The 17,199-nt window shown below is 41.8% G+C and overlaps 1 protein-coding gene across 1 annotated transcript; it reads right to left on the reverse strand.

The window, feature by feature from the left end:
- Window positions 1–545: 545 nt before the first annotated feature.
- scaf1 (SR-related CTD-associated factor 1) lies at window positions 546–16,506 on the reverse strand. Its single transcript, XM_030409904.1, has 6 exons — window positions 16,308–16,506; window positions 4,722–8,228; window positions 3,523–3,605; window positions 2,489–2,794; window positions 1,889–2,017; window positions 546–1,301 (listed from the first exon to the last, which is right to left on the reverse strand). Exons 2-6 carry the CDS (start codon window positions 8,158–8,160, stop codon window positions 1,143–1,145), a joined length of 4,116 nt encoding a protein of 1,371 aa, XP_030265764.1. The 5' UTR covers window positions 8,161–8,228; window positions 16,308–16,506; the 3' UTR covers window positions 546–1,142.
- Window positions 16,507–17,199: the final 693 nt, after the last annotated feature.

Raw genomic sequence — 17,199 nt, forward strand, 5'->3', positions numbered from 1 at the left:
TCCTGGTTGATTGCCATGGTTCTAACAGTAAGGAAACAAATTACAATATTTTGCCCAAACAATTTAGAAATCCAGCTTCAAATTATGTTAAATACTTGCAAATTAAAATACAACTAATATTTCAAAATATAAGCTGAAGATATTTCAATTGCGGTACTATTTAGCAAATTATATCAAATCTTCATATTTTAACTTCATAATCCAAATAGAACAGATTACATACTATTTACATTGAGGGATTCTCAAAGACACATGGCCAACTCAGGTGAGCACCAACACACACTCAGTCTGGTGAAAGTTTGGAGACAAAGAGAAAGAAGGCCTCATCCAGGCCTCTATTTATAAAGTGGGAGGAACAGTGGGAGGTGCTTGCACCACTATTCCACTTGGTCTCCTACGAGCTATTGACATGAAGGGGAAAAAACTTAGATTCTAACACTAATCATGCACTTGATCTTTTCAGTCAGTGACATGACATGTATTTATTTTATAAAGATATTTTCTCAACCTCAGTAAAACATGCAAATGAAACACAGACGGCAGAATCAAAGAACCTAGAGGTCAAATGTCAGTGTATTTGAACCATCATTATTCAGCCCTCCATCTCACTGACAGCTCAAGCCTGCACACCGGCTGCAAAGACACAGACAGATAGAGGGGGAATGCAGTGTAGTGTCTTTACAGTACACAACAATATAATATCCCCCCTCATCTTGGATTATGATATACATGGGGATGGTATAGACAGATTAGCATGAACACCTAATCCAGTGCTATTGAAATATAGCCTTGCAGTTAGTACCACCATTGCAAAGTTTCTAACAGACACAGTTAACGAAAACTTTAAAACTATTGAGCTTCACAAAGGTAGTATTTATTGCAGGGTTGGTGTACTGGACTGTATTAAATCACACAGGTATGCATGACAGCATTTATGTCCTGAACATTGTATACATATTACATTTTCTATGTGTGAGATATTTACACTGAGGTCACAGAGATAAGAGGAGAGACCTCCATAAGATCACATAAAAGCATAGACAAAGTGGGCTATTAAACCAATAAAAAATAGACAACAATCAGTGGATGGGCCAGATCTTTTTCAGAATGCAGAGTAGGGCACCATTCTAGATAGTCTCCTATCAAGCAGAGGAATGCAACGCTCCTGGCTCCCTATCATCCCTCTCTTCCTCATCCATTTTGCGTCCATGTTTCCGGAAGTATTTGTAGCGCTGGACATACAGCTTGACAAGGTTGCTGACTTTGACAGGATTGATTTCTCCAGTGCGGCTGTGGCAGATCTGAGACAATGACACAGTGTGATTAAATAACCAGTTTTGATACATGGACATTAAGAGTAGTTAAGCTTTTTTCGTGGGGTTTCATGCAGGAATAGACAACTACTATTGCTATATCTGCCAGATTGACATATTTGTAAGCATACTCCACAGAGTAACACTAAAATATTGTGAATTACAAGATATGCATCGTTGCACACACCGATTTAAAGCGAAACTCTCGCCAAAATGCCTTCAAACCTTCGTGTAAAAGCATAATTACGACAAAAGAGCCACTTTTAAGATTTACCGTATTTCCGTTTTCGGGTCAAAATCAATTACAATGGGAGTGCTATGGGCAACTTTACAATAGCATCAAAATCTCTACTGCTAAAACAGAAGGCTCGACACAACATGAAACTTTTCTCGTAGTATCACCAGGGTCTCTACACATGAACATGAGCATTGAGAAATTGTTTGTGTACACAGAGTTTGCTTAAAACACAGAGGTACATTCAAAAAATAGTCCAGGTTGCATTTTGGTGAGAGTTTTGCTTTAAGTAGTCAGTGTATTCTTATCGCTGTTACATGTTGTATGTGCTGAGGCTGACCTTGTGCACAGCTTTCCTGAGGATGTCTTTGTATTCGTCTTTGTTGATGTCTTTGCGCTGATAGTAAGGTTTGATGGCAAGCTTCACCTCCTCCACTGCCCGTTCCTGGGTATGCAGTTTCTTCAGATACTGGACAATTCAGGAAAGAGACAAGTTAAAATAAATAAAGGGTTGGAAGTTGCAGATCTCCACATTTCCATTACAGTCAGGTTGGCATGTACATAATTCTGACTCAACATTAGGTTTATAAACCTTGTAGCCAGCCAAGCTCATACCCTGTGCTGTCATTCAAGGCCTACTTAGTCCCATCTTTACCTCTTTAGATCTTATCCAAATATTAAATCAATTAGTTGAATACTTGAGTACAACAGTTGCTTAGTTACAGATACTGAAATAGCATGTTTTAAAACTGTATGGATATTATCATTTGTTCAAGGTATGAACAAGATAACTTTGTACACTGAATTAATTTTGATTGAGATATTTCAAAATGATTGGTTCCTTTCGTAGATGCTGATAAGCAGCCATGCTGCATGAGTGGAATATATTACATAAAGGAGAGCAAAGTGTGCATATCGGGGTCAAGAACGTCAATTTTACCTTATCAGGGTCTTTGCTCTCATTGTCCCATCCAGTGTCACCAGAGCTACCAGTGACTCCTGACAGCACCACAGGCATGATGGAGGGTGGGGTCTGTGCACATCCACCACCTATTGATTGGTGCAGGAGAGAGGGTGGAGTTTTGGTGCAACCAACCAAAGGGAGAGAGCCGTGGAGGATGAACTGTGCTGGGCTCAGTCCAGGAGGCGGAGGGAGAGCAGGAGGGGGAGGGATCTGTGAGGCAGAGGAGGCTGAGGGAGGAGGAGCGTGCTGCTGGGACTGACTCTGGTTAGCCTGTGAGAGGATCTGTGTGAGAGACATGAGACAAAGTTAAGGGTACTCCAATCATAATTTTTTCGGCCAATCATGATCACTGGTTGCAGTATTGGCTGATATCGATCACTGATCAAAAGGATGCTTTTGAACTTTTTTGTCAAATGCTGAGGAAATAACAATATAAAGCCTAACATATTTATTAGGTATGCACAATACGGATTTTATAGCTGATAAGATAACGGATATTTGTATGCACCATTTTTATGTTTTTTTATGCACAAGAGTGTAAGAAAGGCTACGATGTAGTGAGCGTAGATGGTTTATTTGATATTCTATAGCTGTGATAAGATTTTATGGTCAGACATGCAGACTCTGTCCCTCCTGTTGTGTTCTACTTGGTAGGAAGTTCACACCAGTGACAACATGTGTAGCTCATGACTACAGTGTTCGGTTCTACACAGGTGCAGCAGTTCAGTGTTATGAACGCCACAACAGCATCAATAATTAATCTATCTGATAAGTTGTGCATCCCTAATATTCATTTTAAATCAATATAAAGCAATGGGTTTAAAACAAAATGAAAAGTTATCTCTTAACTGTTAAAAAAAGATTATGGAGAAGAAACAAATGTGTCACTCTTTGTACTCTTATTTAATTATTAGTTCTGAAAATGTGACAATTGTTACATTTGATCATTTCAAATCAAAACAGAGAAGAATTACATCTTAAGACAGAGAGGCAGTCAGCCTCACTCTTACCTGGCTGGTTGCTTGAATGAACTCTTGTGCTTTTGCTCTGCTGGCAATATTGGCTTCCTCCATTTTGAATAGTAAAGCAGTCACTGAGAGGAAGAATGATAGAGAGCATTATTTCATAAAAAGTACATGTCCAACTATAGGACTATACATTAACATAACACACATGCCAATGCAACATGCACAATTGTATGTTCCATATTCTGAGAGTTTGTGACTTTATGATTTGATAATGTTAAGTGCTTCTATCAAAATTTGGCCATATTGATTACTTTGGTTCTCCTGTTACAACAACAATATGAAGTGCAGATGCAGAGATTGCCCATTAGGGATGCTGGAAGTCAGTAAGACATAGTGTGCTTATAGATAGCTAGATAGATAGCTAGCCAGACAGCCAGCCAGCCAGCCGGCCAGATAGACAGACATAAAGAAGGTCATAAAAAGAAGGATACACCATATGAAAGACTTTCAAGAAACCGCTAAACTTGTGGTTTCCAGTAAAAGTACAGTGAAGCTGAAATCCATCTCTGTCTAAGCTGTCTGTCCTGCTTACTGGGCATTGTCTTTTGGTCTGTGTTTTTTTTTACCAGCGCTGTGTATTATGACTTTGTGCCTAACAAACATGAGACTGAAAAACAACTATGGTAACATATTATAGTCAAAGCTGCCTAGTATAGTGAAACTTTACGACTGGACTTGCTACCGGACAGCAGAGCCAGAGCTCAGAGTTACATTTTATTCATTTCTACAGTTTATATTTTTTCGTATTATGGTCATGCTGTTTATCATTTAGTCTTTTTAATTTTCCTCTTAAAGTGCACTGTATTGACCCATTTAACTTCAAAATGAAGACAATGGGTAAGGGGTCCACCCACCCTAGTCTCACAAAATCTTGTGGGAAACTTTGTGTAAATAACAACAACTCTATGATTCATGGGCAAGCCCTGATTGATTTCCACCATCCGTGCTAATTAGAAAAAATGAACACTGCAGACTGCTGTTAGGGATCAACTGATGGTCTCTTTTTATTCCATAAAGTTCTTTTTTTGTAAATTTCTTTTAGAGTTAAATTGACTTATTTACCAACTAATCACCACGACATTTTGTGGATTATTGTGAGCTGCCAGAAGCTTTGAAAGCATAGCACTACAAAATAACACAAGACAACCAAGTAAAGCCACCCTACAGACATCTCTACTCACGTGCTAGAACTCCTCCAGTTGTGCAGTCCACCCCAGTTTGCAGACTCCAGGGCAGGGTGGATGCTGCTGGGGGTGGAGGAGGAGGAGGTTTACTAGCAGATGAGGAGGACACAGAAGAAGAAGAGGAGGGGTCAGATGAAGACAGTGGTAGAGAGAGGGAAGTGAGACCACAGCCTGTCGAAGAGGATGAACAAGGGGGTGAGGCCAGCGATTTGATTGTATCATCTGGAGGAGGGGGCTTGGCAGTCGATGAAGACATGGTAATGTTGAGGCCAGCTGCCTGGGCAGTGGACATGCTGGACGGACTGGATGCAGGGAGTGTGGGGCTGGTCTGAGTTGGACAGTCCTCAGCTAGGAAAGAAGGGTCTGGAGTCTTGCAGCTGCTGTCTACAGTCTGAGAGTCTGGGGAAGAGTCTCTGGTGTCCCGCAAAGGAGCCATTGAGGGTGGAGGCGTGTGGGGTGGTGAGGAGGAGGGTGGGAGCACACTGGTGGAGGAAGATGAGGAAGAAGAGGAGGAACAAGAGGGTGCAGGGCCAGCTTGGCTATTATGTGGACTGACTGTCTTGCTCCCATCTGCAATGGCTGACTGGACATCTAAGGAGGCTCCACCCCAGCCCTCAGATGTTACTTTTGCCTGGCTGCCATCTCCAACTTTCAAGCCAGAGGGTCCACCTTTTTCTCTTGTCTTCTTGGCCAGGCGGCGACGACGCTTGGTTGCCAGAGATGATGAGGGGGAGGAGGCAGAGGATGAGGTGGATGTGATGGAGCTTGGTTTTGTTTTCTTGGATTTCATCCCTGCAGGACTGGTTAAGGTGGATGGTGGTGCAGCCAGACTGCTTCGCTTTCCCACACTAGCCAAATCCTTACTGCGGCTTCCGAGTGACAGCGGCTCTGAGCAAGGTTTTAGGAACGGAGACCTGCTCTCATTGTCCCTGCAGAAGACCACTGCAATCGAGCCACCTACCACAGAGCCCCCACCGCCTGGCCCTGTACCCCCTGACCCTAACAGGTCCATGCCCAGCTTTCCTGAGCCAACTGAAGTACCTGTGGTACTACTCACACCCTCTCGCACCAGCACAGATACTTTGGACTGTAGCTTGCTTTTCCGACTGCCGCCACTTTCTTTCTTTGATTTGCCAGAGCGACCCAAATCCTTTCTGCTGCTTTTGTCGCGGTCTCTGTCTTTCCCCATCTTCCTGGCTCGCTTTACTGAGGGGATTCCAGATGAGACAGAAGCAGAGCCTGATGTCACAGTCAGTGAGGAGAGGCATTTACTTTTAGTTCTATTGGATGAGGAGGATTCAGATTGGCCAATTTTCTTTAATGCATGAGACTTTTTTTTTGGGTGTCCAGTCTTGGGGGTAAGCTTAGTTTTAGGGCTTGGGACAGGTGGTTCTGGAGGCAAGGCAGCAGGAGGTGTATCCTCTAATGATGGGTAGTCAGAGTCCAAAGCCTCACCATCCAAAGACAACACATCAATCTCTAATTTATCTGAATAGTGGTCTGACTCATAGCTGTGATACCTTGGTGGTGTGAGTGACTGTGATCGGCTGTGTCCACTTCCTCGATTCTCCACCTCTCCAGCTGAATGCCATTTTCTCTTCTTCTTTCTCTTGTGGGGTTTGTCAGATTCCTGCATGGGCCGACAGGGAGAGGTTGGGGCAAGTCTCGGGGAGCCAGGTACGGTGGTAGTGGTTGTGGTGGTGGTGACTGTAATGGTTCGCTTGATAGCAAAGAGGTCAGACCCATTAAGATCTTGGATAGATGGCGGGACAACAGGACGACCATCCCGTCGCCTATCCCTCTCAAGCTGCCTGTCTCTATCGCCTTCCCTCTTTTCTCTGCTTCTTTTGGACCTCTTTGAAAAACTGCATTCTCTGCTGCTTGAATGTTGTCTTCTCTTTCTTTCCCTCTCCTTTCGAGAGCTAGAATCTTGATCTCTTTCATCTCTTCTACGACTACTGGTACGATCTTGCTCTCTGTCTTTATCCCTGTCTCTCTCTCTTCCTCTGTCTCTTTCCCTCTCTCTGTCTCTATCTCTAACTCTGTCCCTGCCTCCGTCTTTATCTCTTTCCCTCTCTCTGTTTCTTTCTTCAGATAGGCTGGAAAAGGAGTGCCTAGTGCGGCCCCCTCTTCCAGAAGAGTTGCCTGATTGTGGAGCATCTGGGCTGCTGTGACGTCTTTTCTTCATCTTTCGGCTGCTGCTCCTGCTGCTCCTTGTTCCTTTAACCTCCTTGCGCCCTCTGTCCTTTTCTTTGCTCCTCTCTTGACCTCCCTCTTTGTCCTTTCTTCTCTTTTTTCTTTTCTCCTCCTTCTCCCCAGCCTTTCTATCCTTGCTTTTTTGTCGGTCACGGTCCTTGGAACTCTTGGAGGACTTTTGGTTTTTACTGCCTTGCTCTACAGGAGGTGTGAGAGGGGGAGAGGGTGTAGAAACTACAGGATGGGAGGGAGGAGGCAGTGGCTGAGGAGAGAGGGAGGAAGAAGCAGGAAAGGATAGATATCTTTCCTTCCGCCTGCTGACCAGCTTCCTTCTCAAATCTTCCACTCCTACCACAGGCTCATCCTCAGGCTCCCCGTCCACCTCCCAGGTGCCCTCTGTACGCACAGACACAAAGCCATCCACATCCAGCACCCGCAGGATGCGCTCAGGCTTTGAACCAAAGAAGGAAATGCTAGGAGAACTGAGGGGGAGGATTTCTCCAGCTGGTATCTTATTGCCTCCATTTCTGTCAGCAGCCCCAACTATCTCCCCCTCCTCTATCTCAGAGTGATCAGAGTCACCACTATCCCTCCGCTCTCCAGCGTTGATGGTGCTACAGTCCACTCTCCTTCTAAGACAGAGCTTGCTGTCCATACAGGGGCTTGGCAGGTCTGTCAAGGTGTCAGTGGAATCTGGAGGTTCTTCCTCTTTCTCCTCCTCATCTCCTTGCTCAGTGTTTCTCTTCACCCCCTTCACTTTGACATTCCTCTCATCAGCATCTGAAGCTGGAGAACCTGTGGGGTCAAAGGGGTCATATTTCTCTGCCTCCCCCTCATCCCCCCTCAACCCCTCAGTTGGATGAAAAGGGTCATACATCTCCCTTTTCCTGCTCTCGTCTTCACAATCAACACTTGGCTGCACTGAAGCCAGAAGGAAGGAATCTGATGAGTTGGTGTTTGGTCTAGGTGTGGAGGGAGACTGTGTAGCAAGAGAGGGAGAAGTGGAAGACACCCTGGCCACCACTGTCCCCTGGGTATAACCTTTTACATGGTTCTGATAAATTGACAAGTTGGCACCAACAGAGGATGTAGACAAGGGTGAAGATGGATCCGATGAAGGCGATGACAAGGACAGAGAGGGTGAGCAGGGAGGAGTGCTCCTGGCAATCTCTCTCACTCTACTTGGGGAAGAGGAGGCAGCAGGCCTCCTTTTGAAGCCTGATGCTGGAGTCAAGTCCATGGGCCAGGAAAAATGGTGATGCAATAGTCAGACACTGGGACTTGGAGGTCGGTAGAAAACCAGGACACCTAGTAGAAAGGAAAGGACACATTCAGTCTTTATCTTACAATGAAAATGCAATTGGACATTTTGAGAGAGACTCCAATGTAGCTCTTGTGCGCACTTAAAAGGTGTGAGAATAATTCATAGGGATACAAGCTGATCAATTACAATTTATTTGTAAGACAACTAGAGCAACAAATTTGTATTCTTCTTCTGTTTTTGGTCAACATGGTATTCCCCGGATTTTATTTTATTTTTTAGACAAAGGTGGCAGAGGCTGGAGAGCATGCGTGGTATGAGCAAAAAACTTGAGGGCGAAAAGGGATTTTAAAAAAAAGCACCAAGCAATGGGAAGTTTCTAGGGATGCACAATATGTTTTTTTTCAGCCTACACCATAACTGATGTATACCTACTTCTCCTGGCCAACACCAATAAGATAACTGATAAACAACAATTCTACATTTTATATAAAATAAAAAAACACTGGCCAATTATAAGTGCACAAGTAGATCTGACAATGATTACATGTATGTAATTAAAGTAAATAAGTATGTTGCTTAGATGCATTCTTATGGCATGTGTATGCCTGTTTAAGCCTTTTTATCTTAATATCTATCAGTGTCAAACAGACATGGTAACAAGTAAAGAAAATAAATATAGAAAACTCAGTTCAAAACTCTACTCCCATATCTTATAAGCTAACAAGTACGCAGTGTCAATCTGTCTCTGTTGTAAGATGATATTGGTAAAATATTGGTTTAGATATTGTTGATTGCTGCCAACAGGGATGTTCAATAAAAAATAAGGCCATTTTCCAGAGAATGGATTAGTCACTGCTTTTAAATGTGATGATCTGTTATCTTGAGAACTCTGGTCTCTCTACTGTTTGTATAAATTATTATTGTTTATAATATATTTTGCATATTTTGTTTTGTTGTATATATTGTTAACAGCACACTTTGCATTGTATATATACACTATGTATATATTGCCTTCTATTTATGTTATGTTCAAAGTGTTTTATTTGCGGACCCACTACTGCTGTAACAAAATAATATCCCTGTCCGGGATCATTAAAGTAATTCTATCTATCTATCAATCTATCTATCTATCTATAACTTGCTCTGGAGCAGCTTAGGTGTGCAACATGAGTTACCATGGCGATGTCCCCCAGAAGTCAATCAGTTTTGTAACACTGAAAACCATTTGTTAATCCTAAAGATACCTTGCTAACCTCAATTCCTGCTTCATCTTACAGGCCCCTGTAGTTTATGCACAAGTGAATATAAGAAAGGTCAAGACTTGGTAAACAAAGATTAATGATTTAATATTCCACAGCTCTAATAAGACTTGCTGGGTTAAAACAGCCTTTTCCCCTCCTCTATCCTCTACCTCTCTGCATGGCTCCACCTGCAGCAGTTCAATGTCATGAGTGTGACAACAGTGTGCTGTTTTTTCTTCTTTTTCTCTGTGTTCATTGCCAAAAGCAGACCAACTGTAAAGGTGCATACTGCCACCTACTGTAGATGCTGAACTTAAGTAAATGAAAACATTTTGTTTTGTATTACTGGCTCTATTTTTCACCTATGTCACTATCTGTGATAGCTGACATTTTATTTTCCCATTAATGGGAAACAATAATTTACCTGCCCAGGATTCTCCAAATCTTCGTTTCGATTTGATTTCCGATGGTAAGGTCACGTTTCGATCCTTAATCTTTTTTGCTTTTAGCAGAGATGGCTATACCATTTTTAGACCAGTCTAGTCTAGGATTATTGCTTTCATGCCAATCTCAATTTTTTAATTCTTATTTCAAAAGATTGTCTACATAGTAAGTGATATAACTTCAGTTCTTCGTTTGCAGTGTACCACACTAAGTATGGAGTTAGATTTGTGTCTTTATTACATGCAAGAAAATAAATGATCTGAGAGAAAAAAAAATGTTTGAGAGAAAAAATTATCACACTGATAGCAAAAAATAATATTTGAGACTAAAAAAAGTTTTGAGAGAAAGTATTTTCTCATTATTAGGCGGGAGGCAAAAATGCTTGGGCGCCGTGCCTAAGCCGTATAATGGCAGGGAAAACCCTGTCATAGAACATAACAAAATATAAATTTGACATTTTTAAAATTATTTCTGAGAAAAAAAAAATCTGTCTCAATACTTTTTTTAACCCTCAAATATATATTTTTTGCTATCAGTGTGAAAACATTTTCTCTCAAAAAAAAAAAAAAATGTGTTTCTCTCCAACGTTTTTCTTCTCTCTCACAAAACCTAAGTCTTTGCTCTCGATGCAGTTTCTTGCTCTCGTGTCAGGATTTTGCTCGCTGTGAAAATAATGTCATGGGCGTGGACACGTTTCTATTGGCCAGTCGGGTGGCCGGCATAGATGCGCTGCCTTAGTTGAGCGCGGAGACTCCAATGTTTGGGTAAGATGATGACACACAGAACTCCATGGGTAGCTAGCTGAGCAAGTTGTAATCAAAATTATTCCCATCATAGGAATGACTGTCTAGCCCTATCAGGTTAGAGAGTATTAAAGGATGTTTAACTGGTTAGTAATGTGGAGTTTAGCTCAGCTAACATCACTGAAGATTAAACATTAAATAGGCTATCCTAACTGTAAGCTAGTTTGCCATTACTGATGTGTTTGCCAGATTGTCATGGACAAAGAATAGCACTCATATTCATGAATGTGTATTATATTATTAGCATGTTAATCGCTAGTAAAGCTAATCGCTAATTATTTAATGAGTAGTGAGCTAGTTTCTACCTTTGCACTTGCTAGCCTCAAAGCACCTGAAGAGTAACTGCTTGTTCATCAAAACAAAAGTTAATTCTGAGTCCATGGAGTAAAACTGTACAGTAGGTTGTATATGATGAACAAAGGTAGTAAGTTTACCTAGCATGATGGCTAATTAGCGATCAGTAATAACAAACTAGCTTACAGTTAGGATAGCCTACTTAATGTCTAGTTCTGCTGTCGTCCATCGGTCAGGTCGGTCTGAGAGAAACACCCGCGTAACTTTGGCTCCTACCAAACCTTCGTTAAGAGATGGCGCTGGAAACCTTGATTACTGTCATTACTCGTCACCTCTCCGCTGTGTCTGCAGCTGAGCATTGTGATGCATGTCTCTCTCCCTGGCCGGGAGAGTTATCATACCGTAAATTACCAAATAACAGCCGGGGCGTTTATTTGGGGCAAAATTCTGGGATGAAAATGTCACAAACTTCGCCAGCTTCTCGGCAAATTCTCTGGCATCTTTCTGCAAGTGAAGCTGTTGCGGCGGAGGAAACGATTCAGCTAACCAGCACTCGCGGCAAACTCGTCATCTCTGCTGTCACTCATGGTGGCGTACATTTGTGTCGCCATCGCCCTGATCATCATGCGGGACACTCTCTCGTGGCGTGCCCGTTTGCTGATAACTAATTCCCGCATGTTTATCTCAAGCTCCTCGCTAGACTTCTTCCTCCCTCCACCAGGCAGCGTGGCCCTGTTACTGTCCTCCTCGGACAGACGCTGAAGCTCAGTTAGATTTTTTCGTCAATCTCTCTCTCTCTTGGGGTTGACAGAGAAACGATAGGCGCAGCAGAAATAAATAAATCAATGAATAAAAAATAAAATAAAAAACGGCCGTCCATCGGTCCACCGGGAAAAATCCCGGTACTCCTGTTGGCCAGTCCACCCCTGCAATAGCAGTTTCTCCAGTGGCTGTGCGTGTGTCCAAGCGTGTGTGTGTGCGTGTGTGCGTGCGTGTGTGCGTGCGTGTGTGTGTGTGTGTGTTAGTGTACGCGCGCGCGTAGTGCGTTATCAAGTTACTGTTCATCAAGTAACTTTCCGTGATCAACGATGTCGGTAAATGGATGGGCTGTGCTACAGCAGTAGTTGCGTGGTGGTGTTTAACGCGAGTGGCGTGCGGGCCCTTTAAATTTAGAAGCAAAAACGAACAGGGTGACTAAGCGACTTAGGTGGAGTGGACAAGGCAGATTTTCCTCTTTGTGCGCTTTTGGTCTGAACGCACAGTAACCTGATAGGGCTAGACAGTCATTCCTATGATGCAGGGCTGTACGCTTAGCTTTTTCACTAGGAGCACAGGTGCTCCTAAATTAAAAAATTTAGGAGCACATCTACATGCACATCTACGGCATCTACATATGTATTTAAATTAAAAAATTTAGGAGCACAGAAAAAATTTAGGAGCACTTTGAAATTTCTTAAATAACACAATTGTATTATTAACACTTAAATCACGTACACAGTAACACACATGTGCACTCAAACATATAAACACAGTGCCATCATAAGGCCTACTGCAACCCTCAATTAAACACAGAGAACATTGTCCCCTGTCCCACATCTTTCTGTAGTCAGGTCACCTGGCACTCTTGGCTGAGTTTATCCAGCGTGTGAAAAAAGAAAAGTTGTAAGCTATGACCAGTGTTGGGCACGTTACTTTTAAACTGACTAACTGAGTTAGTAACTGAATTACTCCACTATACAAGTAATTAATTACCAGGAAAAGTAACCATTGCGTTATTTATTTATTCCCCCTTTTGAGCTCGGCATTCATTTTAGCGTACTCGGCATCTACATATGTATTTAGAAAATGTAGTTATGCATGGCGGACCGGCTCCTGTTCTCCCCAATATTTTACCAATGAGTGCTCTGAAGGAGTCTGAGTCAACTGTTGATAACAGGAGCAAGTTCTCAACAACATACCTGTCTATCATTGCATTCAGTTCAGTCTGTGTCACAAGTTTTTGTGAAGCTGTTAGCGGAGCTCACGTTAGCCACACCTGGCCTGCTATCATCATCAACAGCGTCAGCAACTGAGTTTTTGGCCAGTGTTAGTTTTGTAGAAGCGTGTGCCACTGAGAGATGCTTCATTAGATCAGAGTTGCTTACAATGAACATGGACAAAGGAGATTAAAGTAGTGTCTGTACTTCCACTTTGAAAACGTTAACTTTCCCTCCGGACTCTTCATTGCTTCAGTTCACCTCTGCTAGTTTGTGTGTGTGAGGCTGCTTGTGTGCGTGTGTGGCTTGTGTGTAAACCGAACATTGCCACCGATTGGCTTAAGAACTCTCACTCAACGTTAGTGAGCCAATCATCATCACTTATGCGGTTGTCCCGCCCCTCCCTCCTCCCTCACCGGAGGAAAATAAAACAGCTCTGCAGCTCCGGTGGCTGAGAGCCGAGTCGGATGAAAACAGCTTCAATGATCAACTTCAGTTTCTAATGCGCCACATTTAATAGTCGTAACGGTAACAGCGTTGTAAGGATTGAAATAGTAATTAGTAGATGAGTAGATTACCCGTTACTGAGAAAAATCCGTACTCGCACGTGTGCTCCCTTTTTATTTTTTCTACTCGCACAATCTATTTTTAGGCGCATATGCGAGTAAAATGCTCGCACTGTACAGCCCTGCTGATGGGAATAATTTTGATTACAACGTGCTCAGCTAGCTACCAATCGAGTTCTGTGTGTCATCATCTTACCCAAACATTGGAGTCTCCGCGCTCAACTAAGGCAGCGCATCTATGCCGGTGAATCTATGCCGGCCACCCGACTGGCCAATAGGAACGTGGCCCATGACATTATTTTCACAGCGAGAGCAAAATCCTGACACGAGAGCAAGAAACTGCATCGAGAGCAAAGACTTAGGTTTTGAGAGAGAGAAGAAAAACGTTTGAGAGAAACACATTTTTTTTTAGAGAAAATGTTTTCACACTGATAGCAAAAAATAAATATTTGAGAGTTAAAAAAAGTACTGAGACAGATTTTGTTTTCTCAGAAATAATTTTAAAAATGTCAAATTTATATTTTGTTATGTTCTATGAGAAAATACTTTCTCTCAAAACTTTTTTTAGTCTCAAATATTATTATTTTTTGCTATCAGTGTGATAATTTTTTCTCTCAAACATTTTTTTTTCTCTCAGATCATTTATTTTCTTGCATGTAATAAAGACACAAATGTAACTCGATACTAAGGCCTTATTGTCACATTTAAATCATTTATGAACAATATAAATGTAACAACTTGTTTCACCAGTCAATTGGAAACTTACTGTAAACGGAAGATATGTCACTGAGGGTACCTGCCATCTATTGACACTTTTTTGTAACTACAGATGTGAAGAGTGTGTTGTAATGGTCATGTAGCTCTGTGTTGCCCTGGAGGTCCAGCAATCTGTTAAGGCTAACTAAATCTGCACTGCTCAGACTTTTTCTGTCACATTACCATACACTAGATACACACGGCAGGTTACCTGAGGGTACCTGCCATCACTAGATGGCAGGTACCCTCAGTGACATCTCTTCCGTTTACAGTAAGTTTCCAATTGACTGGTGAAACAAGTTGTCACATTTAAATCATTTATGAACGATTTAAATGTAATAACTTGTTTCACCAGTCAATTGGAAACTTACTGTAAACGGAAGAGATGTCACTGAGGGTACCTGCCATCTAGTGACACTTTTTTGTAACTACAGATGTGAAGAGTGTGTTGTAATGGTCATGTAGCTCTGTGTTGCCCTGGAGGTCCAGCAATCTGTTAAGGCTAACTAAATCTGCACTGCTCAGACTTTTTCTGTAACATTATCATACACAATGGGCAACACTTTTGTGGTAACGACCTGCTTGGCATTTCGTAGCATAGTCTCAGTACACCAATTAAATACTTACATCCAGGGTTTTCTACCACTGGATAAGGTTGCATGTCTGATGCTACAAATGCTTACAAACTGTGGTTTTCTTGTCGACAATATGAGTGTTGTGAACATAAGTCAACAGGAACGCAAAATATTTCAGGAGGGGGTTTGAGTTCAGTTGATGCGTCTCCTATATCAGCAGTTGCCATGGTGGCTTCAGGCTGAGATCATATCCATATCCTGCATCCTTAAACTAAAATAAGGGAGCGGCGCTTCATCCAGGCCTTCACTTATTTCAACCATGAAAGGCACACTGTTCTTGGCAAGAATTGGCCTGAAAATACCCTGTCAACAGTCATAGATAACAACCCTTTACTACAGCTAAATGTAAAAAGCAGCAGCTCAGCATGAAGCTGCCATGCACTACATAAGCAGGCCATGGCATCTTGTGACAACAAAGTATGTTTTATGCCAGCCATTGTGCTGTATCAGGTAGAATTTATGCAATATCATTATGCAGGCAGTTATCTTGAACATTAGCAACATACATATATTTTTGTCTTGGCATCCAAGGAAGTAGTAGAAGATTTTTTTTTTGTACATCCCTTATGCCTACAGTTCACACCCCTGGTTCATGTATTCACCAAGACTCCCATCCACTATCGTTTATTTGAGTCATTTCCACATGGAAAATGTGTTTTTAGCTTTAGCTGCTAGTTCTGATCTCGGGATATCTATATATCTCCGACCAGATAGAAATGGCTGGAACTCCACTTAAGGTTGATGGGATGTATCCATGCATGAATCCGTACATGGATTCTCTGTCAGCCTGGTCAGATACAGGTCTGACAGGTCAGCCTGCTAGTCCACCTTAAACCATCAATATTAATAATATTACAAAGCAAATTTAAAAGAAAGAAAGGAACGCGGTGTGTGACGTATGGCATAAGAAACTATGCACACTAACATGTGCAGGCAATGTTTTTTTCGTTATTGATTACAAGCAGCAGGGAGTCAACTGTCTTTTGTGTAATGTCATTAACACGTTATCTATAGTCCACTTATTATATGATTTTGTTTCGGCAATGACCTCTCATTTCTGCTTGCTGTATACTGACTCAGACCTTTCTTTCCTTTGCCGAAGGAGGAAAGAAAACGTTTTGTTGTCGTGTTAGAGATATAGCTGTGCGTAATCTGTGCTCACTCTTAGCCTGTGTGAGCTGACGGGTAACGCCGCTGGAGGTCTAGCTACATATATTTGTAGCCAACGGTGTATACGATATCTGTAATCCAGTTTAATCACTGTCCTTACATTACACTACATTTATTAAAAGACAAGCACCCTCTAAGGATATGTTGGAGCATGTTTTCAGCTGGCTAGCTGGCTAATTTAGCTTATAGTCGCTAGCCAGCTGAACACAGCAAGAGTAGCTGTATGCTAATTGATTACCTTTTCTCCGGTGGTCTGCAGTCTGAGATTAAAGGGCCCGTTTTTCATTAACTGGTTCGTCTTGTTATGACATGAGATAAGCCGTTAAAAGAAACTATCGACTGCTTTTTGCCATTTCAAGACGGCAACAGGAGCCCCATTCCATCAATCGCCGCCATCTTCCTTCCCCTCAAACCGGACGACTAAGAATGATGGGAAACGTAGTTTTCTGAGCATCATCGTCATCACTGCTCTATGCCGTTGCCGCCCTGTGAGTTTTCCGCTTAATTGGACCTCATTCATTAGAGATCATTAGAAAAGCAAACGCCAGCAATATAATATTGAATAGTGCAAACACGGGCATTTCATATAAAGACAATTAGTTAATAACTAGATAATATCATGTAACATTTAAATCAATTAAGGGGCCAGTTTAGTTCAAATTGGGGTTATCAAGGTACTGACTGAGGCATAACTATGGACAGTGCCATCTGAGTAATTACAGACTTTACAATGTTGAATTTGAATCATACATGGAGTTGCACTTAAAAAGCTAAATTTAAAACTGATTAATTAGCCTCAGTGTACATTCAAATATTATGCCATAAAAAAATTACAGAAAAAATTGAATGATCATTAAACATTCTGTCTTTAAATGATGCTCTAATAACCAAATTAAATAAAATTCTTAAACTGGTACTTTAAACTAATTATGAAACTCAATTCAATATTGATGCCTCAATATTAAATAATATTTTATTATGTTAGATCCCACGTTAACCCCTGTCCAGGAGGCACTCTACCAGCTCTCCCTTTAAAGGGTTAGATCCCTAAACCTACAAAAGGTTTCTTAAAAACTGGCAATTCAAATAGGGATTGCTTAAGATGGTGGTGAGGAGACTCGCCTAGCTTC

Source organism: Sparus aurata, chromosome 24 (assembly GCF_900880675.1).
Source record: "Sparus aurata chromosome 24, fSpaAur1.1, whole genome shotgun sequence".
NCBI classification, from domain to species: domain Eukaryota; kingdom Metazoa; phylum Chordata; class Actinopteri; order Spariformes; family Sparidae; genus Sparus; species Sparus aurata.